The sequence below is a fragment of the Penicillium griseofulvum genome, assembly GCF_001561935.1.
Source record: "Penicillium griseofulvum strain PG3 chromosome Unknown contig_84, whole genome shotgun sequence".
Classification (NCBI taxonomy): domain Eukaryota; kingdom Fungi; phylum Ascomycota; class Eurotiomycetes; order Eurotiales; family Aspergillaceae; genus Penicillium; species Penicillium griseofulvum.
In genome coordinates, this window is record NW_024467475.1 from 753838 (window position 1) to 778306 (window position 24469).

The 24469-nt window shown below is 48.6% G+C and overlaps 10 protein-coding genes across 10 annotated transcripts; 4 read left to right on the plus strand and 6 right to left on the minus strand.

Annotated features, from left to right (window-relative positions):
- Window positions 1–940: 940 nt before the first annotated feature.
- PGRI_048320 (uncharacterized protein) lies at window positions 941–1747 on the plus strand (the record flags this gene model as incomplete). Its single annotated transcript, XM_040792545.1, has 1 exon — window positions 941–1747. The coding sequence occupies one exon, from the start codon at window positions 941–943 to the stop codon at window positions 1745–1747; it is 807 nt and encodes a 268-aa protein (XP_040644512.1).
- A 600-nt stretch (window positions 1748–2347) lies between these two features.
- Window positions 2348–4623, minus strand: PGRI_048330 (phosphoribomutase PRM15; the record flags this gene model as incomplete). The annotated part of the gene is made up of 10 exons (XM_040792546.1): window positions 2348–2508; window positions 2561–3237; window positions 3299–3588; window positions 3643–3823; window positions 3877–3886; window positions 3937–3955; window positions 4009–4328; window positions 4389–4467; window positions 4524–4568; window positions 4618–4623. The coding sequence occupies 10 exons, from the start codon at window positions 4621–4623 to the stop codon at window positions 2348–2350; spliced, it is 1788 nt and encodes a 595-aa protein (XP_040644513.1).
- Window positions 4624–4870: 247 nt separating this feature from the next.
- PGRI_048340 (fatty acid desaturase) lies at window positions 4871–6599 on the plus strand (the record flags this gene model as incomplete). The annotated part of the gene is made up of 2 exons (XM_040792547.1): window positions 4871–5073; window positions 5135–6599. The coding sequence occupies 2 exons, from the start codon at window positions 4871–4873 to the stop codon at window positions 6597–6599; spliced, it is 1668 nt and encodes a 555-aa protein (XP_040644514.1).
- A 274-nt stretch (window positions 6600–6873) lies between these two features.
- PGRI_048350 (ASCC2 family CUE domain-containing protein) lies at window positions 6874–8967 on the minus strand (the record flags this gene model as incomplete). Its single annotated transcript, XM_040792548.1, has 1 exon — window positions 6874–8967. The coding sequence occupies one exon, from the start codon at window positions 8965–8967 to the stop codon at window positions 6874–6876; it is 2094 nt and encodes a 697-aa protein (XP_040644515.1).
- A 406-nt stretch (window positions 8968–9373) lies between these two features.
- On the plus strand, window positions 9374–9931 carry S10a (40S ribosomal protein uS10; the record flags this gene model as incomplete). Its single annotated transcript, XM_040792549.1, has 3 exons — window positions 9374–9415; window positions 9547–9770; window positions 9847–9931. 3 exons carry the CDS (start codon window positions 9374–9376, stop codon window positions 9929–9931), a joined length of 351 nt encoding a protein of 116 aa, XP_040644516.1.
- A 435-nt stretch (window positions 9932–10366) lies between these two features.
- On the minus strand, window positions 10367–12385 carry PGRI_048370 (FG-nucleoporin nup42; the record flags this gene model as incomplete). The annotated part of the gene is made up of 4 exons (XM_040792550.1): window positions 10367–11843; window positions 11896–12016; window positions 12210–12290; window positions 12340–12385. 4 exons carry the CDS (start codon window positions 12383–12385, stop codon window positions 10367–10369), a joined length of 1725 nt encoding a protein of 574 aa, XP_040644517.1.
- Window positions 12386–12930: 545 nt separating this feature from the next.
- On the minus strand, window positions 12931–13979 carry PGRI_048380 (ELYS family protein; the record flags this gene model as incomplete). Its single annotated transcript, XM_040792551.1, has 3 exons — window positions 12931–13470; window positions 13530–13759; window positions 13820–13979. 3 exons carry the CDS (start codon window positions 13977–13979, stop codon window positions 12931–12933), a joined length of 930 nt encoding a protein of 309 aa, XP_040644518.1.
- A 242-nt stretch (window positions 13980–14221) lies between these two features.
- On the plus strand, window positions 14222–18727 carry smc4 (condensin subunit SMC4; the record flags this gene model as incomplete). The annotated part of the gene is made up of 4 exons (XM_040792552.1): window positions 14222–17638; window positions 17693–18445; window positions 18501–18578; window positions 18632–18727. 4 exons carry the CDS (start codon window positions 14222–14224, stop codon window positions 18725–18727), a joined length of 4344 nt encoding a protein of 1447 aa, XP_040644519.1.
- Window positions 18728–18887: 160 nt separating this feature from the next.
- On the minus strand, window positions 18888–19557 carry PGRI_048400 (SDR family NAD(P)-dependent oxidoreductase; the record flags this gene model as incomplete). Its single annotated transcript, XM_040792553.1, has 3 exons — window positions 18888–18920; window positions 18973–19228; window positions 19280–19557. The coding sequence occupies 3 exons, from the start codon at window positions 19555–19557 to the stop codon at window positions 18888–18890; spliced, it is 567 nt and encodes a 188-aa protein (XP_040644520.1).
- A 968-nt stretch (window positions 19558–20525) lies between these two features.
- On the minus strand, window positions 20526–21071 carry PGRI_048410 (Cytochrome P450; the record flags this gene model as incomplete). The annotated part of the gene is made up of 1 exon (XM_040792554.1): window positions 20526–21071. One exon carries the CDS (start codon window positions 21069–21071, stop codon window positions 20526–20528), a length of 546 nt encoding a protein of 181 aa, XP_040644521.1.
- Window positions 21072–24469: the final 3398 nt, after the last annotated feature.

Here is a 24469-nt window from a genome sequence, read left to right on the forward strand (position 1 = left end):
CCCGTCCTCATGTGACTTACACACAGTAACACGAGCAGAGATACCTTGTGCCGTTGGTGCATCATGTTGGTGGACACGGTGAAACGAGTCATTTGGGCTTCTTGAGTGGAAGTGTTTCCCTCGGGGTGGGTCATGCTGTCGGTCATTGGAGTGGATCTGAGCACGGCAATGGCCATTGTGGTAGTGGTGCTCTTCGTCTTCACTCGAGTCTGGAGATCGAATTCGTGGATGGAGGCGAGTAAATTGGGCTTCATGCTGATCATGGCAGCAGCTCTTGTGGTGTTTGTGTTCAACACGGGGGTTGGATTCGACGTTGTTCCTGTAGTTTGTTTAGTGGCGAGGGAATACACATGCAACCCAAGTACAAGTCAACTCTTACATTGTGAGGCAGGGACCCTGGCCTCGAAAGTGAGGACAGAAATAACAATGAACCATTTCTTTGGTACTTGCGCCTTGACGCAGGTGATATGGCTGGGGTTCGATGGTATCGCCCTCACTGCCGTTTACATGGAGGTGATGGTTGTCTCTTGAGTAGGGCGTGGCTTGCTGGGTGTGACACTGGTAAGGGTGGTCATAAACGTCTCTCTTTTGTCGCATCTCTGTTCGACGGTATTGTTGAGGAGGAATATCCCTTCTCAATTTTCTCTGCCGATACATATGAGGATGATGCATGTGTGAATCAAGAGACGGGACATATCCAAGGTCGAGAGATATATTCGGCCACAAAGGCGGACTCCCGATTTGGATGTCCTTCCTGATTCCCCTCACAAGGCCTGAGTGACGAGGAAGTGCAAACAGCCCGTGAAATACTTTCAATTACAACTAGGTAGTTACCCGCTTCATCTTGTGATTCTTCAACCCCTCGGATCCCCCAAGTGACCTGTCTAAGCCGAGCTTGCTTTTTTCTCCTCTTCTTGCTTGATACGCGGCCCCCTTCAAAATGTACGTTCTCGAATTTTCCGAAGATTTTGGAGGTCCCGAAGATGACTTCGCGTTCCAAAAGACCACCATAGTCTACGAAATGTCCGGCTCAATCTACAGAGCATTCTCTAGAAAGCGATATGCATCCAAAGAAGAGATCCAGTTCGGCGACATGTACAGCACCAACAAAATCCAAGGGGCCCTCATTTTCCCAGAGTTCTCGGACGAATTCACAAAGGCAGAAAGGCCTTCGGATTGTTCCGCCTGGTATCTGAAAAAGCCGAGCCTCTCACCCTACAGTCCCCAATATCCCGCTTTGATCAGAGAAACTTGGATAGAAGAAGTGAAAACCTGCGAACTTCTGAAGAACAACCCGCACCCGAATATTGCCCAATACCACGGCTGTGCCGTTGTCAGCGATGGGTCAATCAGGGGTATTTATTTCACAAAGTATGATGAAACGCTCATGGCCAGAGTAAACCCTACCAGAAGCAATAAGGTAGACTTTGCAAACCAGAGACGCGGTGCTGACCGAGAGGAGGTCGATCGTTGGGTGGAGGGAATTGCACGGGGCCTGAGACACCTCCATGGGTTGGGGATTGTCCATAATGATATCAACCCGTGCAACATCATGTTTCAAGGCGATACTCCTGTCATTATTGATTTTGACTCCACTCGGCCTCATGGTCATGATTTGAGCTTGGTTAAGCGCACACAGGGGTGGCATAGTGAGAAACCCAAAGTCGCTTTGCCAATCAATGATATCGCTGCGTTACTGGAGATACAGTTATGGCTCTTGGGGGAAGTGGATCAGTTTCAATTTTGAAGTCTGAACTTTGAAGTTGTTTGCTTCAAATGCAGTTTGATGGTTTTACTTGACGTCGTGGCCCGGTTGTGGGGTATGGGGGAATTGAAGGTCAACAATTGGCCGATATTATCGGACTATCTGCAGCATACGGCCTTGAATCACAGTGTTTGCTACATGCGGTTGTCTCGGAAACGCCCATCTAGACAAATGAGACTATTAATCTTCACGTTGGGTCATGCAATACGCCCCCAGCAGGATGGAGACACGGGGAGTGGCTTCATCACACCTCGATATACTTGGTTTGCTAGATAACAGAGATGCCCAGAGCACAATTCTTCAATCGGTCTGATATGAGAAGTTTCAAAGATAACCCGAGGGGTTGACAACAAGCGTTTATTGAATTTAAGGTTACCGATTTCTTTTTTCTTTTTCTTTAATACACTCAGAGCTTCTCGCTGCTGTAGCCAGAATAATGAAAAAGATTTGCCCCAACTGCAGTATACCATGAAAGACACAATCCCTACAAGGCGTCTTTGCCAAATATAATATGTGACGTTTCAATAACAGGTGGTGGAGCTACTTTAGACACAGGTTTCTTCCTCGCCCCAATGAAGGTCTTCATTCAACGTTCAGAATGTTACCAGACGAAGTGGAAAGCTGCTTGCTGTATGTCATCGAAGGCGTAAAGCGCTGTACCCATTCTTCCCGAATAGCGAGGAATGTATCGCAGACTGCTTTGACGGCGTCTTCGCGAGAGTCTCCGCAACTCTCGATATAAACTATATCCATCTGTCAGTGACCTGTTTGCTTGAGATGGACTGGAAAATGTACATTTAACCTTGGGCTCTGTTCCCGAACCTCGGAATGTGAAGCGAACCCCACCATCCAACCACAGTGTAAGCATCTGACTTGTTGGATCTTCGGGTAGGTCAGGCTTGTTATCAGGAGTGCTGGAGTCATAGCCCTCAGTCAAGTCCCTCCATCGCAAAATCTTGAATCGACCAAACTGCATATTCGCGAGGCCTGAGCTGCCCCGAATGCCCTGGAACAGTGTAGAGGTGAGCTGTGGATTGGGCGATCGGAAGTAGTTATTAAGGGTTTCATGATGGCCGAATTCGCTGAACAGTTGCTGCAGCTTGGCATAGGCAGTCAAGCCCTGGGCTCTCCATTTGGCCTCCGCTGCAAGGAAGACTGCAGCTGCCGTAATACCGTCTTTATCATAGCACACAGATGGGAACATGTATCCCAGTGCTTCCTCGTATGCAAAAGAGACCGTCTTTCCTTCTTTCTCCAAGTCCCGGGCAACATTAGCCATCCACTTGAACCCTGTCAATGTCTCCGCGAAGTAAACTCCTTTTGCAGCTGCCATCTTTCCAAGCATCCCGCTCGATACGGTTGTGGTTAACACCGCGACGTGGGACCAATCTTTTCTCGCATCATACAAATCCAAAATATGGGACGCCAGAAGGACACCGACGTGGTTTCCAGTCAATGTATGCCATTTTCCACTGAAGAACACGTTAGTCAAGTTCAAGTCACGGCTGTCGGAAGGAAAATAATAAGTCTCACTCCACTTTCTCCGCTACAGCAAAGCGGTCAGCATCGGGATCATTTGCGATGATCAAGGTCTTTCCTTCTCGATCGGCGGTCTCGATAGCAAGATCTAGAGCACCAGCCTCTTCCGGGTTAGGAAACTTCACGGTGGGGAAGTTAGGATCAGGCTTTTCCTGGGCAGCAACAGATACGAAGTCCTTGATTCCAAGTGAGCGGCATAGGGTTGGAAGAACTAACCCTCCCACGCCGTGCAAAGGTGTATAAGCGAACGGTCTTGGGGGTTGCCAATCTGCCACTGTAGTTTTCTAAGATAATATCGTTAAATAGATCCCTTTGAGGAGGAATATCCCACAACGTACCATGAACTCTACGACTTGCCTACTATAGTGAGGAAGCAATTTCTGGTACGAGTCGGCACGTAGGAATTCGGAGGGCTGTAGTTCCGCCCACGCAGTCGGCCATGGCTCAAGATTCTCTTGGATCGACTGCGCTATTTCACCGTCCTCGGGTCGGTTGATTTGGGCACCATTGCTCGAGTAGCTAAGAGGCAGATATTGTCAGCAGTCCCCATGATATACAACCAGGGTTCTTACACTTTATATCCTATCATAAGGTTAGCAATTATTTTGGAACATGTAAAATTAGTAACGTACCATTGTCCTGAGGTGGATTCTTCGAGCCGATTAGCCAATATATCTGTAAAAGTAGTTTCTGGGTAGACCTACGTGGCTCGCCGTCACCATGATACCTGCAGCAGCACCAAAATGAATTACACCAAACGCTACCATCGGTGTTGGTCCTTCCTCATTGAAGAACCAAACTGGGATACGTTGCGCGATGAAAGCGTTAGCAGCGAGTGCGGCAAATTTCGCAGAATTGTGACGCGCATCGTGTCCAATAACCACACCATTCGAAGCAATGTCAGAACGTTTGTCTCGAATGAACTTGGCCAGCCCCTGTGAGGCTTGTATGACTATCAAAGAGTTCATGCAGGAGAACCCTGCGGCCATGCATCCTCGCAGACCAGCTGTTCCAAACTCAATACCTAGAGTGTAGTATACACAGATTAGATACACACTGAGAAATGCATGAAAAAAGGACGTACGATTCCGAAGCCGCTTTTCCAGCTCCTCGGTGGCGTTGGAGTCCCGCAGTTGCTCTATCTCCGAACGAGTTGTAGGATCCTATATATCCAAGTCAGCGGGGTCATGACACAAGATAAAACATGAATTGTATTGACCTGGTCCCATTGGAGCCATTGCTCAGTCAGGGAAGAAATTGATTGCTATAAAATAGTTAGAACAATGTAATATGACGCATTTGAAATTACTTACTGCCATTTCAAATGTACAAGTGTAGAAGGTTATGGTGGTGTGAAAGGTGGACAATCACATGGGCTGATCGGTCCCGCTGTTATCCACTTCCGCCCCGTAGCCCTTGAAACGTTTCTGCCTTTTGATTTCATTCTTTCTTTTGTTTGCATTGTCCACACTTCTTGCATTTGAATTGCTCTGTCTTTCAGCAATGTCATTGTAAACTCGCGTTCCAAGGTTGTTACCGGACCCTGATCCTCTCACCGCACCTACCATGGATAAGACCGCGCTCCGGCCGTCCCGGAAGGACACCCTCCTGACTCGACGATACATTGAAGGCCTCATTGCGGAGGGCAAGCATGTCATAATCTACGAGGACCGTGTCCTAAAGGTAGACCCATTCATTAAATATCACCCCGGAGGAGAGAAGCCAATCAAACACATGGTGGGCAGGGATGCGACAGATGAGATCAACGCGTATGTTCCAGAACGGCAAACATCATAACATCTGATCAGTCTCATTGAAACTCGTCTACAGTTTACACTCCCAAGAAGCCCGCCAACGCATGCCCTCGTATCAGATCGGACGAATTGAAGGAACATGGATCAACTTCCTACCCCCAATCCAGGGCGGCAAGTTCCGCACCTATACCGAAAACGCGTTCTTGAGTGATGAGGATTCCACAACGCAAGAAAGCTCCGGTGGCTCCAGTCAAGAAGGATCAATTCCTCCCTCGCCGATCTTCGATGCGGTCGACTCCAAATCTACAGTTCGTCAACGGAAATCAACCGGAACCGCTTTGACCGACCAACCCCAGGCCAAGCCCGCCTTTTTGGATGCAAGGACACGGGAGGAAATCATCTTTGACACTGCCAAGTACCCCTCACTAGATACCGCAACTCAGGAAGAGATCAAACGAAAATATCGCGAACTGCACGAGCGTATCAAAGCCGAGGGACTTTACGACTGCGACTACTATTGTTACTTCATCGAATGCTGTCGATATACAATGTTGGCAGGTCTTTCCTATATGTTCCTCCGCATGGGATGGTGGGCTACCTCAGCATTCTTCCTCGGCTGTTTCTGGCATCAGCTTGTTTTCACCGCCCATGATGCTGGTCATATGGGCATTACACACAACTTCCATGTGGATACTGTCATTGGAATGCTCATCGCAGATTATCTCGGAGGATTAAGTCTCGGGTGGTGGAAACGAAGCCATAACGTTCACCACATCGTGACCAATGAGCCAGAGCATGACCCAGATATCGAGCATATACCATTTTTCGCTATCTCGCATCGCTTCCTCACGAGTCTCCGGAGTACCTATTACGATCGAATCATGACCTTCGACGCCCCCGCTCGATTTTTACTCAAATTTCAGAATTACTCTTACTACCCTATCATGATGCTCGCTCGGTTCAATCTCTACGCCTTAAGTTGGGAGTATCTGCTGAAGGGCCAAGCCCCGAAAAGGGGCGCCGCTTGGTGGCATGTTTGGTTTGAGCTTGTCGGACAGGTCTTCTTTTGGACCTGGTTTGGCTACGGTGTTATGTACAAGACGATTCCTGATGCAAGTAGCCGCATCATCTTCCTCCTCGTCTCACACGTTGTCTCCTCCCCACTACACGTCCAAATCACATTGTCCCACTTCGCTATGTCAACCGCCGACCTAGGTGTTGGTGAGTCCTTTGCGCAGAAGATGCTGCGTACCACTATGGATATCGACTGCCCGACCTGGTTGGATTTCTTCCACGGTGGCTTGCAATTCCAAGCCATTCACCATCTCTACCCACGAATCCCGCGCCACAACCTGCGTCGTGCGCAGAAGTTCGTCATAGAGTTCTGCCGCGATACTGGCATCCCTTATGCCATTTTCACCTTCTACGATGGTAACAAGGAAGTTATCAGCCACCTTGGTGAAGTCGCAAAGCAGGTCCGCCTCATGGAGGAGTGCCGCAAGTCCATTTCCGAAGGCGGAGTCTTCTCGGATCACCACTGATACGAATTCAAGTTGTCAGACCCTTGCTGGCCAAGTACGAGTTCCCCGTATGAACATGTTATCATGACTGCCTATACCGCATTTTGTATGTGCAGAGGTATATTAACGAATCAATTGAATGTTTTCTGTTTCGATGCGTCGCTCCTGTTATACAGGCCGAACAATCTTTTTATGTAAATTACATCAATGGTCATTACCAGATATCAAAAACAGAGTGACAAACGCTCTATGCCGCATTGCATCCATATGTAACCATCTCAATCCCTTCGTAAGCTTAGCCAGGCAACCCACCGCCACGCGCCATCTTCTTCGCGCGCTGCTGTCGACGGTTGTGATTTGCCTGACTACTCTTGTTCTCTTCCTTCCTCTGTCTCGATGCCGCGGTGTCCGGCTGCCCCTGGCCGCCAGACGGAGGTCCACCACCACGTCCACGGCCTCGGCCGCCGCTACCCCGTCCTCGTCCACGTCCACCACCCCCTCTACCACCACGTGAGCCAGCATGGCCAGAAGACTCGCCCTCATCAGAATCATCTCCATCCTCACGGGGCTGCGGCCTCCTGTAAGATGTAGGACGCAACTCAGGCTGGTTTAATGACCCAGCACCAGCCAACCCACCAGCGTCCATAGCTAGCCGGTCTTCTAGTTTAGCGAGACGCTTGGGATCACGCGTTAGCATGACAGCCCAGCCCTCAATGGCCTCGTCAGTCATTTCAGTCTCGCGCTTCAACGACGCGCGTGGCTGTGAGCGGCGGGTCGCTGAGTCGCGGGCGAAAAGTCCTGGATTAGACTTGTAGGTTCGGAAGAGGACTGTTTCCATATCTGCTGCCCGGCGTTCGCGCTGGACTGCTTCGGCTTCGCCGTCTGCGCCACCTGCGGCTCCGTCAATGGCACCGCCTACATCGGCTGTATCGTAGGTGTCGTCGCGTTCGTCGTCATCTGAGTCAAAAGTTGCTAGGGCGGAGAGAATCGCTGCTTTGTTTGCGGCGTGTTTGCTGTGATCTGAGAGGAGGGTGTCGGCTGTTTGGTCTGCGCCGGCGCGGCCGAAGTGTAGTTTGCCCTTCGCTTCGCCGGAGCGGCTTAGTTCGGCGATGTCAACGTCTTCATCGAAGATATTCTTGCGAACTGGGAGTGGTGCGAATTTAGGTGATGGCATGACGGGTGGTGTTGGTTGCAGTGGGAGATGGCTATGGTGAGGTTCTGCTGGGGCAGGCAGTTGCTCAGATCGATCTAGAGACTGGAGCTCCAGGGGAAGTGAGTCGTCGAGAAGGTGGGCGACGATAGTTTCAGGGTTGTCGTTGTAGAAATCCAGTAGCCGTACGACAAAAGCTGAGCCAAGATCGGGGAAGAGATCTTGTACTTGAGTAACAAGTGACATCTTGTGTGCGTGAAGCTCTCCTGAAACAATCGGGTCCGAGGACACCTCTTTTCCCTTGTCCAACTTCTTACGTCTTTGATACCGATGGTGTAGTGACTTCGATTCCATCTGGTAGGTGCGCAAACTGGCAAGGAGGTCTTGCCCCCGTTTCTGGGGGTGAATGCTCAGATACTTGTCCAGCCGAAGAAGTATGTCCGAGCTGCAGATGAGATCAGATAGTAGAGTTGGCTCTTTCTTCATTTTCGGTGCTCCCACCCGAGCAGTAGCTTTGAGGCTGAAGAGCTGATCCAATAACGAGGACAAATTGACAGGCTCCTTCAGTAAGGAGACGAGCCCGACATAGATGTTAGCAACCAAAATCTTTCGGAACTCCTCCCGGTAACCTTTCGATTGGTAGGCTTCCGCTATCGCATCCAGGAAGTCGGAGCCCGCTATGAGCTCCTGGCCACATGCTGGCAGCACCGAAGCAAGGATGGTCAGACGCCGGATGTCAGAAATGACTTCAGGGTTTGAAGAAGAGTTGGCTGAAGAGATGTTCTTGATCACAACAGCTTTTGCTCTCTCGATACTAGAAGTGATCTTGTCACCATGTAGGTCCCAGGCACTTGATAATGACGTCTTCAAGGTTGCGCTTGAAGGGTAACAGCAAGATAGATTTCCGAGAAGTTTCCAGTCCATAATTCCGTCTGGTGGGTTAGAGAGATCCAGTATATATCTTCTTGTCGCCAGGAAGCAGAGCTTCCTAAGTTGTCGAGCTTTAGGTCCACTTTGTAGACTAGAATCCCCCGCAGCCGTGTATTGATAATAAGATCCTAGGAATGGGGGTATTGATGCATCTTCGGGTGCTGCAACCTTAAACTGTTGATCTGATGCATTCAGGCGGATCCCCAACAGGGCCATCCATGCATCTAGACAGGCTTCCCAGTCATTTGATGGGATTGTCCTCCGCACTGCGGGGGAGGGCACCGGAGCCAGCGGCGGAAACTCCGCCATTGAGGCGAACTGGGCTAATTGTAAATGAGAATATGGAAGAATATCAAAGAAGAAAGAAGCAAGAACAAAAGGAAAAACACGCAACCACCTGTCAGCTCATGATTATCATCTCGAATGCCATTACTTGGCGGTCTCATGTCCTCTTTGAGTGATGACATAAGCAAGTACTGAAAGGGGACCTAAAAGGGTTTAGCGTCTGATAACCGAAGCGCCAAGAATTTCGCACTGAACTTTTTGGATATGGAATTCTCGATCCACATCACTTCAACAGCCATCATCACTTTACCGAGCCTAGTAGTTCAGGTCTTGACGGCAATCGCCTTTTAAATTGTGCGCGCTCCCCTTTTTCTACTCTTGAAATTCCCGACCTGAATTACTAACCCGTTTCAGTCTATTCAAATTCAAGATGTCTTTCCAGAAGCCCGAGAAGGAGTTCGGCGAGGGCCCTGTACGTTGTCCCTGACCCAATGGTCACTGTCGCACATTGCTATTGCACCTCGCTGTCGCTGTCCTGTGTACAATGAGTCAATTGGACCTCACCAATTCATACTAAGTACTAATTGCTTGTCTGCTCTACAGAAGGTCCACAAGATCCGCATCACCCTCACCTCCCGCAAGGTTGCCTCCCTCGAGAAGGTCTGCCAGGAGCTGATCGACCGTGCTCGCTCCAAGTCCCTCCAGGTCAAGGGCCCCGTCCGTCTTCCCACCAAGACCCTCCAGATCTCCACCCGCAAGACCCCCAACGGTGAGGGTTCCAAGACCTGGGACAAGTTCGAGATGCGCATCCACAAGCGTCTCATCGAGTAAGTTTTCCCCTGCCCTATTGTGGCACTATCGCTCCGACACCTAGCAGATGCAGTTGCTGACCTTCCACCTTAGTCTCCTCGCCCCCACCGAGACCGTCAAGCAGATCATCATCAACATCGAGGCTGGTGTTGAGGTTGAGGTCACCATTGCCGCATAAATGTGCTAGGCTGGGCTTGACTCAGGGAGGGATCGTGGATTGGCCGATTTGGAGTGCACAGCACGACTTTGGAGCTGGTCCTGGCCCGCATGTCTTGTTTCTCGCTGCGGGGGATCCCATTTGGACCTGAAATATACAAAATAAAAAAATGGAAACATCTTGAAAAACTAAAGACAATCAGTAGTGGTCTCAGACCGTAATCTTTCATACTAACAGTGGAAATAAAGCATTTGCAATTGCTATATTCATAAATGTGTATTATTGAGCCCCATGCGCCATTCCCCATATTCGCAAGCCCAGAAAATTTTGCTCGTGATAGAATGAAAACGAGATGCACATCATCTCATCCCATGAAACATGCGATAAAGTAACAAACAAGAGGTAGAAGACAAAGAAAGACAACGACAGATAAACACTATCTCTGGCCTTTGAGGTTCAAAAGTCGAAACTGAGCCACTCCTGCTTAGGAGGTACTGCAGGAATGTTGCCATCCTTGAAGTAGCCATTCTGAAGGAAAAATTGATATGCCTCAGCGACTTCTGGGGTGTACTCCTCAGGCTTGCCGTGTGCATCCTTCAAACTAGCTGGATCAGGTGGCCCGTTAGGGAAGTTGACTCGGACAAAGGTTTTGTTGTCTTGTGGGTGAAGATAGCATGGGTGTTCGTTGATATACTTAACGGGCCGGCCCTTCCACATCACTAGTTGTTTAGTTGATGGGTTATGTCGAGTCTCCCCGTCCAGTTGTGGAAGCGGGTTGAGGTCTTGAGGATTATCGATTTTGATGTATGCACGCGGGCCGGCGTTAACATTTTGCACCGGCACACCTTGGACTGCCGGTTGACCGAAGGGAGACGGAGCAGGTTGTACAGCACTCTGGCCAAACCCACCAGTAGTAGGTTGGTTCTGAGATACCTGAGTGAAGGGAGAAGCGGTCGACGGTGCACCGAATGGGGCGGCGCCTGCCGGGGCTGAAGGTTGGCCGAATGGAGCGGCACCGGCCGGAGCTGAGGGCTGGCCGAATGGAGCGGCGCCTGCTGGGGCTGAGGGCTGGCCGAATGGACTTGGATTGACAGCTGCTTGGCCGAATGGCGACGGGGCAGGTTGTCCTGCAGTCTGGCCGAAAGGTGACGGGGCAGGTTGTCCTGCGATTTGGCCAAACCCACCAGCGGCAGGCTGGTTCTGGGCCACTTGTGTGAAGGGAGAGACGACAGATGGAGCACCGAACGGGCTCGGATTAACTCCTGGCTGAGAAAGAGCTGGCTGGCCGAAAGGTGTTTTGTTGAAGGCAGACTGCCCTCCTAGGGTGGAGGTTTGACCGAAGGCCGAACCACCCAAGGCAGAAGTCTGTCCGAAGGCCGTGGATTGGCCCATACCAGCCGGCTGCGCTGGTGCTGAAGCCCTACCGAATCCCCCTGACTGACCGAGTCCTGAAGTCTGGCCAAAGGTCGAGGAAGGGGCGCCGAAGGCTCCAGGCGCAGTCGGTGTAGGGGCGACATTTTGCTGGCCAAATGGTGAGGGTTGGCCAAATGTAGAAGGTTGGCCAAATGGTGCTGGAGCTTGGCTCACACTAGTCTGGGTCTTTCCTTGGATGATGTCGATTCGGTTGGGGTGTTCATTCCTGCCATCATTGACATATTTGACGGCACCATTCAGGTCGTTCAGCGAGATCTCCATCTGCTGCACACATTCTTGCCACAGAGCTGAGGCTTCTTGGACTGCCTGGTTCAGGTTGCCGGCTGCTGCTAATTCATAATGACGGAGGCGCATCTCTTCCATACTCCGCTCACGGTGAGCACCACCGAACAGCTGACGCGCAACATCTTTGTGGGGCGCGTATGCAGAGAAAATCCATTCAGGGCGACCCTGGCCTGCGGTCAAGTCTGACTTGATATCGCTTGCCTTAACTGCTGGGCTGCCTTATTGTCAGTTCCGAGTCCACTTGAGGCGATGGGGGTGTAACTTACTCGGGCGCTTGTTGAGTCTGGCTTTGACCTGTCGTAAACCTACTGTTAGATTTTGAAAGAACGGTAGCCTGAGAGGGCGCGTGGTGCATAGGATTGATCATATTTTTGCGCAAGGGAATATCTGTTGCACGTCGAGACTCGAAGTAGCTTGGGGTAAAACCAGGATGGGTAGGAGTATGGGTAGAAAGCAGGAGAAAAATATTGGGGGGGGTGGACAATTAACTTAGAGATCGAATATTTTATCTCATACAATAGATTTTCAATAGATGTGCCAGGCAGAATAGCGCTGAATCAAAACAAGTCAATTGACGTACCTCCAAACCCTCCGGATATAGCACCGAATCGATTCCCTGATGCACCAGTAGATTTGCCAGGGTGCTCAAACTTGCAGCGATCTATAAATATATTAGCGACATGATTCTTTATACTCGATATTATTCATACCTCCGAACTTGCAGCGGCCCTGCTGGAAAAAGGTGCATACCACCATCTTTGCGGTGTTTGTTCAACTGCCTTCAAAGCAACTTTGAAAGGCCTGGATCACAACTCTAATTGAATATGTCCTTCGATATATCAAGCAACTTGAGAGAAAAGCAATTAGGTTGGTTGTCGCCAGGAGAGAAACTCCTGTGGTTGGGACTTTTCAGCGGAATTGGTCGGTATCTTATCGGAACACCTGCAAAGGGCAACCTCTGCTGTAGCACTCTTGTATAGCACGCTTCTTTAATGATTGTGAGTATGAGTTTAGATTTTTATCACTTTGCCTTTGGTATCGAGATGAGATTAAAAGGATTTGGGATATAGGAGTTCATTTATCCAGTCCAGCCTACATAGTGGAGACATTTCCACCTACAAAGAGGTTATATATATCAGCACCGGAAACTGACAGAGTAATTCAATTAGATATAATACTTTCTAGAAAGCCGTCTGAAACTGTAAAAACCATTAAAACCATTAACTCTGATTTAAGCTATTTCAATTTTTTTTAATCAATAAACAATGAATCCAGTATGGATCACTAGTTGGGTATATCATCTACGTGTGTCGTATGCTCCCCCGAAGGTCATCCCAGTTCAACCCATCGACCTTTTTACCACCCAAAGATTCAAGCTCCGGGGCAAGGTCCCCAGTTCGCCCAGTTGCAAGGCGTCGCATCATCACAGTGTCCTTAGCTCCAGGAAGGGTACTGGCATTGCCATGCAGTAAGACATGCTCAAACCACTGTTCCTCATCCTCGTCAAGCGGAAGACCGACCAGTTCCATTGCACGTTTGCTTCTGGTTTGGCCAGGGGTGGCCTTGTGGACAAATTCCACCAACTGCTCAAAAAAGCTCTGACGAAGAGTGTCATCATACTTGCGCGTGAAGTAGAATGCCTCGGTGACGTTGGATCGGGCTAGTGTATCGAAGAATGCTTTGCGGATCTTTGCGCTCGCAAGAGGAGGAGCCGCAGTGAGGTAGTATGCGATTGCGAGGCTGTCATCATGTTTCGGAAGTTTTGTGAGAGTAAGAACATAGAGGATCTCATCTGGGAAGGTAGGAATGAGTGAGGGTTCAGCAAGAAACTCCACTGCTCGCTATTATACCATGTAATTGTTAGAGAATGGCTGACTTGAAAACATCGTTCATAACTCACCCTAAAATCGAGTCGATCCAAATGCCAAAGTCCTTCAATGAAGAAACGGTACTTTTCTGGGAGGTGGCATTGTTGCGCAAACTGAGATGAGGCTTCTGGCGCCGTGCGACAGTCCTTGAGGATGTAATATATCAAGGACTGTTTGTGATGGATGTCGAGTTCCGAAGAAACGATGTGGTTGAACAGTGTCTGGAGTTCTGGATTGGACTTCGGCGGGTAGATCTTGGTTACTAACAGAAAAGTGATTGATTAACATGAGACATCAAGTGCACAGCTTCAAATCGTAATACCTCCTTGGATGCCGAGGAGTCCCAAGAGTCGATCAGCAAAGAGCTGATCCAGCGACTGCCGGTTGGATAGAATCTGGTCAAAGACCTTAGGTTCATATGAATATTTCTTATTAAATGAGAAGACTTGGTCGAAACTCTCCCATGGAGCCATGCTGGGCATAATGAGAGAAGTGATAGGTTGTGTGAACAATTCCCAAGCTGATCTCCATGAAGCTCCGCGGAGGAGTAATTACCGTACGGTAAATTACAGCGGGACATGGCGGTGAAGGGCTTGTTATGGCAGAACAGCGGCCACTTTACCCGTTTGGGCACGAGGTAAACAACCCACTTTCAAGCGACAAAACCTCCGACAAAACCTCTCGCCCCTCTCCATGCAGCAGACATCCCACTGATCTGCACAACATGGCTTCAGTTGTAAAGGGCAGGGCTTCGCGCCGCTCTGTTGCCCGCCGGAGTTACGTCGTTGAAGATACATCTGAATCGGAGGACCTCGGAAATGTGACACCCACACCCGATGCGCATGATGACGATGACGAAGTTGAGGAGGACTACACACCAGTTCCAAAGAAGGCGAAGAGAGCATCGAGCAAAAGGTTGACACTAGACCCTGTGACACCTTCCACTGTGCGCCCTGTCAGCAAGACCCAAGAAGCGACAACAGATGATTCCGATGCGATGGACACCGATACCGACGCGATGGACGTTGATGCAATGGACATCGACGAAGAAAATGATGAGAACGACGAGGGCGTTAGTATGGCGTCAATCGAGGCAGACCTAGAATCTCCTTCCGGTAAAGCGGCGTTGAAAAGAAAAAGTATGGCTCACCCCCGCAAGAGTCACGGCTCAATCACACCCAAGCCGGCACAGGGCTCACTTCCAACTCCAGAGCCATCCCAATCGCCAGAGCCTCAAGAAAGAGCGCACCGAGCCAGCTTGCCACCTTTGTCCGACATTACCGAATCCGCCGTGAATCAGTCACCATCAAAGCCATTGGAAGAGCCCAAATCCCAGATTTCTATTATAAACCCGAACTCGACAGTCTTGGAGAGGCCTATGGACATTGTGGCCAAGTCCAGAACGCAGGCCCCTCAAGTGCCCGAGGAGCCTGCGGCGCCCAAGCCCCGAATGATTATTGAGAACCTTATTCTGACAAACTTCAAGAGTTATGCTGGCCAACAGATTGTTGGTCCGTTCCACGCCTCCTTTTCGTCTGTTGTTGGACCGAACGGCTCCGGGAAATCCAACGTCATTGACTCGCTTCTATTTGTGTTTGGTTTCCGCGCCAGCAAAATGCGCCAGGGCAAAATCTCCGCGCTGATCCATAACTCTGCTCAGTACCCCAACCTTGGCTTTTGTGAAGTCGAGGTTCATTTCTCAGAAGTCCTCGACTTACCCGACGGTGGCCAGGAAGTGGTCCCAGATTCCCAACTAATTGTTTCGCGACGAGCGTTCAAGAATAACACTAGCAAATACTATATGAACAAAAAAGAGACCAACTTCACCGCTGTGACAACTTTCCTCCGTGATCGTGGAATTGACCTCGATCACAAGCGGTTCCTGATTCTGCAGGGTGAGGTCGAATCGATCGCTCAGATGAAGCCCAAAGCCTCCAACGAACACGACGAAGGCCTCTTGGAATACCTGGAAGATATCATTGGAACTTCGAAGTACAAAACCCCCATCGATGAAGCCGCAACCGAGCTCGAGGCTCTCAACGATGTATGCGTGGAGAAGAACAATCGTGTCCAGCATGTGGAGAAGGAGAAGATGGCCTTGGAGGATAAGAAAGACAAGGCTCTGGCTTACATCCGCGAGGAAAACGAATTGGCCCAGAAACAATCAGCGCTCTATCAGATCTACATTGATGAGTGTGCTGATAACGTTCGTGTTACGGAAGAAGCCATTCTCCAAATGCAGGAGCTACTCAACATGGAACTCGAGAAACATGAGGGCAATGAATCCGGCATCAAAGAGCTCGAAAAGGCCTACAAAAAGGGTGTTCGTCATTACGAGACAATAGAGAAAGACACCCAAACCTTGCTCAAGGAGATGGCCAAGTACGACAAGGAGTCAGTCAAGTTTGAGGAGAAGAAGAAATTCTTGCTCAACAAACAGAAGAAGCTGGAGAAAGCCATGCAGACCAGCCGGCTTGCTGCCTCTGAATGCCAGAGCTTGGTCGAGAAGTTTACCTACGACATTGAGAAGAAGACTGCCGAAACCACTCAATTAGAGAAGGAGATGGTTACGGAAGAGAAGGAACTGAACTCGATTCGCGAGGGGCTGAAAGGCAAGACCCAAGGCCTATCTGATCAGATTGCCGAGAAGCAGAAGTCATTGGAGCCATGGAATGCGAAAATCAACGAGAAACAGTCCGCAGTCGCAGTAGCTCAAAGTGAGCTGGATATTCTGCGCGAGCGTGGCAATGCTGGCGCTGTTCTCCTTGAAGAGGCACAGGCCAAGGTTGTTACAATCGAAGAGAGTCTACAAACCAAGCAAACTGATCTCGAAGAGCGACAAGCGCAGAAAGAGACATTGGAATATGAAGTGGAGAAACTCAAACACGACTTAAAGAAATACGCGGGCCGTGAGCCCGAGGTTCGCTCACATGTCTCAAGTGCTCGTCAAAAAGCAGATGAGGCACGAGTCAGTCTGGCAAGCACGCAAAACCGCGGAAGTGTCTTGACTGGGTTGATGCGTCTGAAGGAATCTGGTCGTATCGATGGTTTCCATGGCCGACTTGGTAACCTGGGCACAATTGACGAGAAGTATGATGTCGCTATCTCTACAGCTTGTCCTGCTCTCGATAACATGGTGGTGGAAACCGTTGAAGTCGGCCAGCAGTGCATTGACTATTTACGCAAGAACAACCTTGGTCGAGCAAATTTCATTCTTCTTGACCGTCTTCCTCGCCGTGACATGGCATCAATCTACTCACCCGAAAGCGTTCCTCGTCTCTTTGATCTTGTCAAGCCAAAGGATCCAAAGTTCGCACCAGCCTTCTACAGCGTGATGCAGAACACGTTGGTTGCTAAGGACTTGGAGCAGGCAAACCGTATTGCCTATGGTGCTCGCCGGTGGCGAGTTGTGACAGAAGACGGCCAGTTGATTGATGTGTCCGGAACAATGAGTGGTGGTGGCACCCGTGTCGCCCGAGGCGGTATGTCATCAAAGCAAGTCGCAGACACCACAAAGGAGCAGGTCTCTCGCTTGGAATCAGATCTCGAAGAGCTCGAAAGGAAATTCCAAGCTTTCCAGGAGAAGCAACGACATGTGGAGGCTCAGATGAAGGAAAGATCAGAGGAGATCCCACGCGTGGAGACTAAGATCCAAAAAATTATGATCGAGATCGAGAGCACCAAGCGCAGTCTTGCAGATGCCCAGCGACGCGTAAAGGAGCTGGGCGCGCAGCATCAGCCATCTGATTCAGATGAAGTCCAGATTGCTGCCCTCGAGAAACAGATTGCCAAAGCCCAAAAGGAGATAGCTAAACTCAATGACGAGAAGAGTGGCATCGAGGAAGAGATCCAGGACTTGCAAAGTACGATCATGGAGGTTGGTGGTGTTCGCCTTCGTGGTCAAAAAGCGAAGGTGGATGGCCTGAAAGAGCAGATTGGCATGCTTGCCGAGGAGATTTCAAACGCGGAAGGACAACAGTCCAAGAACGAAAAACTCATTAAGAAGCACTCCAAAGCCCGCGATGTTTCAGAGAAGGAGATTGGTCAAATCACAGATGAGTTGGAGAAACTAGAAGAAGATGTCGCCAACCAGGCCAATGAATCTGCCGACTGGAGGCAGAAGGCTGATGAAGCCCAGGAGGTAACCTATCCAAGATACACGAGTATACTGGAATTTGCTGCTGACCATTCTTAGGCTTTGGAATCGAAGAAGGGCGAACTGAAGGCCATGAAGGACGAACTCGACGCAAAGGTGGCTGAGCTCAATGAGACGAGAGCTGCCGAGATCGAGATGCGCAATAAATTGGAAGAGAACCAGAAGGCCTTGGCTGAGAACCAAAAGCGCAGTCGTTACTGGGAGGAGAAGCTTTCAAAGCTGACTGTCCAGAACATCAGCGATATTGGTGAAGAGCAGGAGCCCACGGAACTTCAGATGTACACCAAGGATGAGCTAGAAGCTATGAATAAGGATTCTCTGAAAGCTGTCATCGCTGCTTTGGAGGAGAAGGTTCAAAATGCCTCTATCGATCTGTCAGTCATTGAGGAATACCGTCGCCGAGCCGCTGAGCACGAATCGCGCTCAGCAGATCTGACCACTGCTTTGACATCACGAGACAGTGCTAAGGCACGCCTTGACGGGCTTCGATCTTCTCGCTTGAATGGATTCATGGAAGGATTTGGCATTATCTCTTTGCGCCTCAAAGAAATGTACCAAATGATCACCATGGGTGGTAACGCCGAGTTGGAGCTCGTTGACTCGTTGGATCCCTTCTCGGAAGGCATCTTGTTCTCGGTTATGCCTCCTAAGAAGAGCTGGAAGAACATTGGTAACCTGTCTGGTGGTGAGAAGACTCTGTCTAGTTTGGCGCTGGTCTTCGCTCTTCATCACTACAAGCCTACTCCGCTCTATGTAATGGACGAGATCGATGCCGCCCTGGACTTCCGAAACGTGAGTTGGTCTTTGAATAATTAAGATGGACAAATGTGCTGACTTTCTCTTTAAGGTTTCCATTGTCGCCTCGTACATCAAGGAGCGAACGAAGAATGCGCAATTCATTGTCATTTCATTGAGAAACAACATGGTAGGTGCCGTTGGTTCCCACTTCCAAGTTGACATAGCTAACATGTTCTCTAGTTTGAGCTTGCTGCCCGACTCGTCGGTGTCTACAAGGTTAACCACATGACCAAGAGTGTGACGATTGAGAACCGGGATTATATCACGGGTCGATAATGACTGAAGATGAAATACCGCGTTGTGGTTGCCTTTCAGCCTCTTGCCTGGTTGAATAGGATTGTTTGCTGTTTTCGATGATATCATGGGTCGGGGAGTTTTGGACATTTTTGCTTTCACAATCATGCTACACTCTAGAAATGAGAACTTGAGTACATCTTTACATGGATATCTCTTCCCTCATGTTATAGCACTGGATTACTCACGTGGTATTCACACAAGCCAATGAATCTACATATATCTACCTCCGGTACATCAATACAAGTCACTGTGACATAGAATGACATCGGACTAGCCAAAAATAACATAACATTGGCCGCATCGTCGACAGTACCTGGCCGTCCGAGAGGGATATCCGACGTATCTCTAAACTTCCGCGCGTTCTCAGGGATATCCGTGACGATATTCTGCCCAGCAAGCATGACCTTCTCCTCTGTGGGTGGCTTGGTCAACTGCGTATCCATCCAGCCGTATGCGACCGCATTGCAGCGGACATTATATCTTCACCTCGTTAGCGATATCAACCTAACCTAGAGGCGAAGCTACACATACCTAGCCCACTCCGCCGCAACGGTCTTGGTAAGTCCCAAAATCCCCGACTTCGCGGTCGAGTAGTTAACCTGGCTCATTTGGCCGTGCAGCCCGGACGTGGATGATACATTTATGACCGTCTTGGGCATATCGGGAGTCTGAGTATCCATCCAGTGAGCAGACAAAGCGCGGATCATTCGAAAAGGAACATAGTTGTGGATTTTCATGATCTTATCCCATTTTTCGTCGCTCATCTTGTGAATGGCGCTGTCGTAACAGAATCCTAGAACGATTAGCATTATGTATGTGGTAATATAGTGCTGTTGTGTACCGGATTTATTGATTAGACAGTTGACCTTTCCGAATGCCTGAACGCTGCCGCAACTGCTTTTGCTGGGAACGCTTCGTCCAAAGCGTCTCCCACAACGCATATTGCCTCATATCCTGCGAGTCGCAGTTCTTTGACAGCGTCATTGGCTTTCGTCTCGTCTACATCCGCCAGTACTATTTTGGCCCCTTTCGATGCGAGAAGTGTTGCTGCCGCCCGCCCAATTCCTGTAGAAGGTCAGTGAGGAATGCGAGGTAGTTTATAGTGTAACAGACCTTGGGCGCCTCCGGTAATCAAAATGACATGTCCATAAACCCTAAACAATCTATCAAGTTGGAATCCCGAAAGATCGAAATGCATTTACCTGGATGGGTCACCTGGATGGGCATGATGAGCCAACTGGTGAGAGATTTGTTGCAGTCGTTGAGCCATTCTGATAGTTCTATTTTCTTTTCTACCCTCTTTAGAGTTTAGTATAAATCCTCTACTATAGTAATTTGGAGCGCTTTTTCTGTATGGTGACTTTGTCGCTCTCGACACTGGCATCAAATTCCGCGGAATTATTGAACGCCTCGGAATTTACTTCGGAATAGTCAGTCTAGAATACTATCACAGTTCATGCGCTTGGCTCCCTCATTCTCTCGGAAATAAAGAGATCTCCGTTAGTGAAAACAATGGAGAAGGACATGCGGCATGATACTCGTTCGTTAGAGTCGATTGAATACTTGAATATCATAATTCGCTATTAACGATTTCTTTAATACCTTGTTAACGTCGTTAGAATCAAATATATCCACGCCATGACTTCATCCGCTCTGACTTCCAACATTCCCTTTGCTGATCCGTCCTGGCACAAGGACTCAGCCCACCCATACTATAAGGATTCCCACCGACGGCTGCAGCGCTTTATCCGAGAGTACGTCGATGGTGAGATCACACCTAATGCAGGCGAGTGGGAGGCACAAGGATATGTACCTGAAGAAGCCTTTCAACGCCACGCTCAGCTGGGCTTCTTGGCTGCCGCAGTGTTTCCACTCCCGAAAGATTGCATTGAAGGGTTGTCAAGAACGTAACTCCCCCGGGGACCCATCTCCCACAAATGAAAGCTCCTTTGTCCTCTACCATTCGGGGGAGACCGTATGGGACAGGAGGGTACATCCAGAGACCTTCATTCAAAAGCGCGAGGGTGTACTTTAGCTGATTAACAGCAGACCAAGTGATCTGGTCCTCGGTAGTGAACGCACCCCGGATTTCTGCTTTGAGTTTGTCTAGAACACTAGGAACAGTGAGTATATAATAGGTCACACCTGACAATAGAGTAGCAGTAGACTCCGAGACTGCAATGATGAGTACGTAAGAGTTGCTGACAAGCTCGTCTTCGGTCATTCTCTTCTCAATAGGTTGCTTCAGCACGTTGCTGAGGAAGTCCGGGCGCCTGTTGTCTCCATTCTCCATGCGCGCTTGTTGTACCTTCTCCTTTGTCATATTATTCTAATGCCTTTTCTGCTCTCGTACCTTCTTTGGAACGATCCATTTCATGAGGAAGTTCCCAGCCGGGACCCGTCGTAGAACATTCGCCCATGCGGCCGTCCGGAAATGGCTGAAGATGACCGAAACCCAAAAATGGTACTGGGAATTTTGCAGGCATCCGAATGATTCCCCAAATGCGAGGTCACCGATGATATCGAATGTGGTATAGTTTTACCAGTATGTCATGTCGACAGTGGCACTGCCAGCCTCAGCGAGTCCATGCAGTCGCTGAACCAACAGATCAACATAGCCCTTGACAATGACTTCCTGGCGCTGAAGACTGCCTTCTGAGAACCCAGGAGACAGAGCACGTCTATATAAGGCGTGGGTTTGATCATCGGTTCGATGGATGCTGGGTATGTGGTTTGGGCCAACGGATACATGACGTTGATCCTTCGGACGGTGAGGTTTTCCAGGGCGAATGGCATATATTTCTTTCCAAGCTTCAGGATTCGTGAATGTTACTTCATTTGGAGCGATGCGAACTACATCGCCGTACTTTTTATGTAATTCTTGCGCGTCCATCGGCAGGCTACCGGCCAGTACAGATCGAAAGAAAGGGAGCGATGTGGCTGCATTGGCTTTGGGACCTGGAAAGGATGCTAGAGGATGAAAGAACAGGTTGTAAACGGTCCATCCGGTCAAATAACTAATTGCCTAAGGTCATCAGTGTTATGGAATCATAGTTGTACGTTAGAACTGACAAGTAGTACCAGAAGTATAAACCAGCTAACCACTGGGTTGACGTTCACAAACGTTGAAGGGACTAGCCTCAATAATAACTTCATTTTGGTTGCTGTCCACGGTATTCTCCCAATGTTGTCAAAAAGGCGATGGACAGTTCCAACGTGCGAATAAATACAACCCTGCCCCGTCTTTGCATTAGGAATTACATCATGGGATATGCACCACAATATCGAGAGGAACTCTCATATGACCATTGGAGCATATTCGGTATTCAAGTCGGAATATTTATCCGGAAATTAATTCGGAATTAGAGAGCACGCTCTCGATTGGGTTCCGGCTGTGATTCTTGATGGTTGCACTACGGCGGCTGCACCAATATGGTTACTCATTGTCAATTAATACACCCACATCTTCGCCATTTTCCTGCGAGACTGTAGGCAAATGTCCAGCTTGAAATGCTACTATAACCTATCACTATGTGATATCCCGGCTCACAGAACCATGTGAAAGGATATCAATAGTATAAACCGAAGCAATTTCGACTCAAGCTACATGAGATAGCCATTAGCCCACACAAGCAAAATTAAAAAAAAAAAAAAAAAAATAACAAAACAAAACAAAAGAGGAAATCTCTGGGTATATTTTATGTAGGCCATGTGAAGTTGCGGGGTACCAAGAGATTTAAGAGATTGCTACTGCTGTGATCAATATATTATTCTATATATTCTACAGTAATGGGCCTTTTGTATTCAGGAAATGCTATAGTAAATCTCAATCTAATATCTTAAGATATATGATATTTATACATATCTGCTATTATGATACACGGGTCAGGGGGCCGTGGCCTAGAACCAAGGGTTCAGACATGCATAAAAGGGGGATAGACCATGCAAGGCTTGGTTCCCAAAAGGTCGAGCTACAGGGCAGCTTTCCTTTTATCTAGTATCCCATGCACTGTCATCCAAGATGTTAGTGATTTTCTTAATGTGATTTCGGCATCTCAATGTACGACTAAATCTAGACTCTCCTATTATTCCATCGAATATAACATTTACACCCATCCTTGCCGATCAAATATGCTGCAGCCGACTCTATTCATCCAATAAATTGATGCGGAGTATGCTGTTGGTACCGGGACCTGGTATAACATTTGATGAGCTAATAGATGTCACGTTCACGATGTACGGGCTGCGTGATGATCAAATATATCTTACGCATTTTATATAAGAACCAAAAGTTCATGGTGCAAGCATCGCTATTTCCGGGGATTTAGTAAGCGGTATCCTATCAGTAAGTAATCTGTCAATTATCAGGTTGACTTATAGCCAGGCTCAGTAGAGATTTGAGATTACTGGGCCCTCCTATGAATTCGGCAAGTGTATCCACGTTGTTTTACTCATGCTGTAAGGAATGACGCAAGAGTATCCTAATAGACCCAATATTAGCTATGTTTGAAAGTAAACAGAATATGCCATTAAGTCTAGCCCCATGGACTACCCTCGTATATATATAATCGTGCCACTCGCACCCATATAAATAGAGCGGATTATAACCGCTATGAAAGACAAATTATAGAACCAAGGTGCTGTAAATCCAGCAAAGTCTAAGCTCTTCACATCGGGATTCAAATATTGCGCGATTCAGCGGATCAATCAAGATACCTTTCATGGTCACTTAGCACTTACCCACCAGCAACCTAGCTCACTAAAAGGTCATTGAGGCTGTTACTTTGCTGAATGTGTTTCAATGTTGGCTCGCTCATACGACTATTGACCATATTTGTTTGCGCGGCATGTAATCTGTTCCCTGCTCAAGTATGTCTATGAATTATCTAGGGACTTGCAGACTTCTCCATAGAAATATATCTTCTCTTATTACCGTGGTTCCCGGATCTCAACATAACGATTAGTGAAGATAAGACATTGCGCATCTTTGCAGCCAATCTAGAGAAAGTTTGTTGTATAGAGTGTCAAGGTAAAGGGCACGCAGCAGACAAAGAACTGATTCGAGTACAATGACGTATGGCGAATGATGGCACGAATTTGAGCTGGGGCAGAATACGAAGGCATGAAAGACTAGAGAACTTCCGCCTTCTCCCGGATACGTTGGCCAGACAAGGATTAGGTCTTCGGGTGGGTTAGAATAGACTGGATAATGTTTCACATCTGAACCTGTTTTCGCTGAGCCGCAAATTTATTATCTGCGACAGATTACTCCGTACAGCATCCAAATATGCTATAATGGTAACTCATTTAGTGTTTTGGGTTATCTCTGGGCATTTCTCCACCACATGGCCTGGACCGCCCGTTGAATTCCTTCTCTGCGTGTCAACTAGACAAGACTTTTCATTGTGTGACATGCGTGTTAAGTGCATGTGGCCTTCCTGCAAGGCTAAGTATGCCGCACAGCTGGGTACAATATCCTCAATTGACAGAATTTAACCTGGAATTACGAGGACAATCAAAGTAAGCAGCCAATAATGGCACTAGACAGGGATTATATGAACCAAATTCCAAGTTTGTACTGTGTGAAAGGGAAGATCGCTGCTCTTTCAAGCCGCCAAGACCGACGTCCCCTTGACGTCAGAAGCGGGAGAGGAGGTTGGGGTGAGCAATCAAGAGGGGCATGGTGAAGTTGGTGATTCCGGTTTTAATAAGACGTGAGGC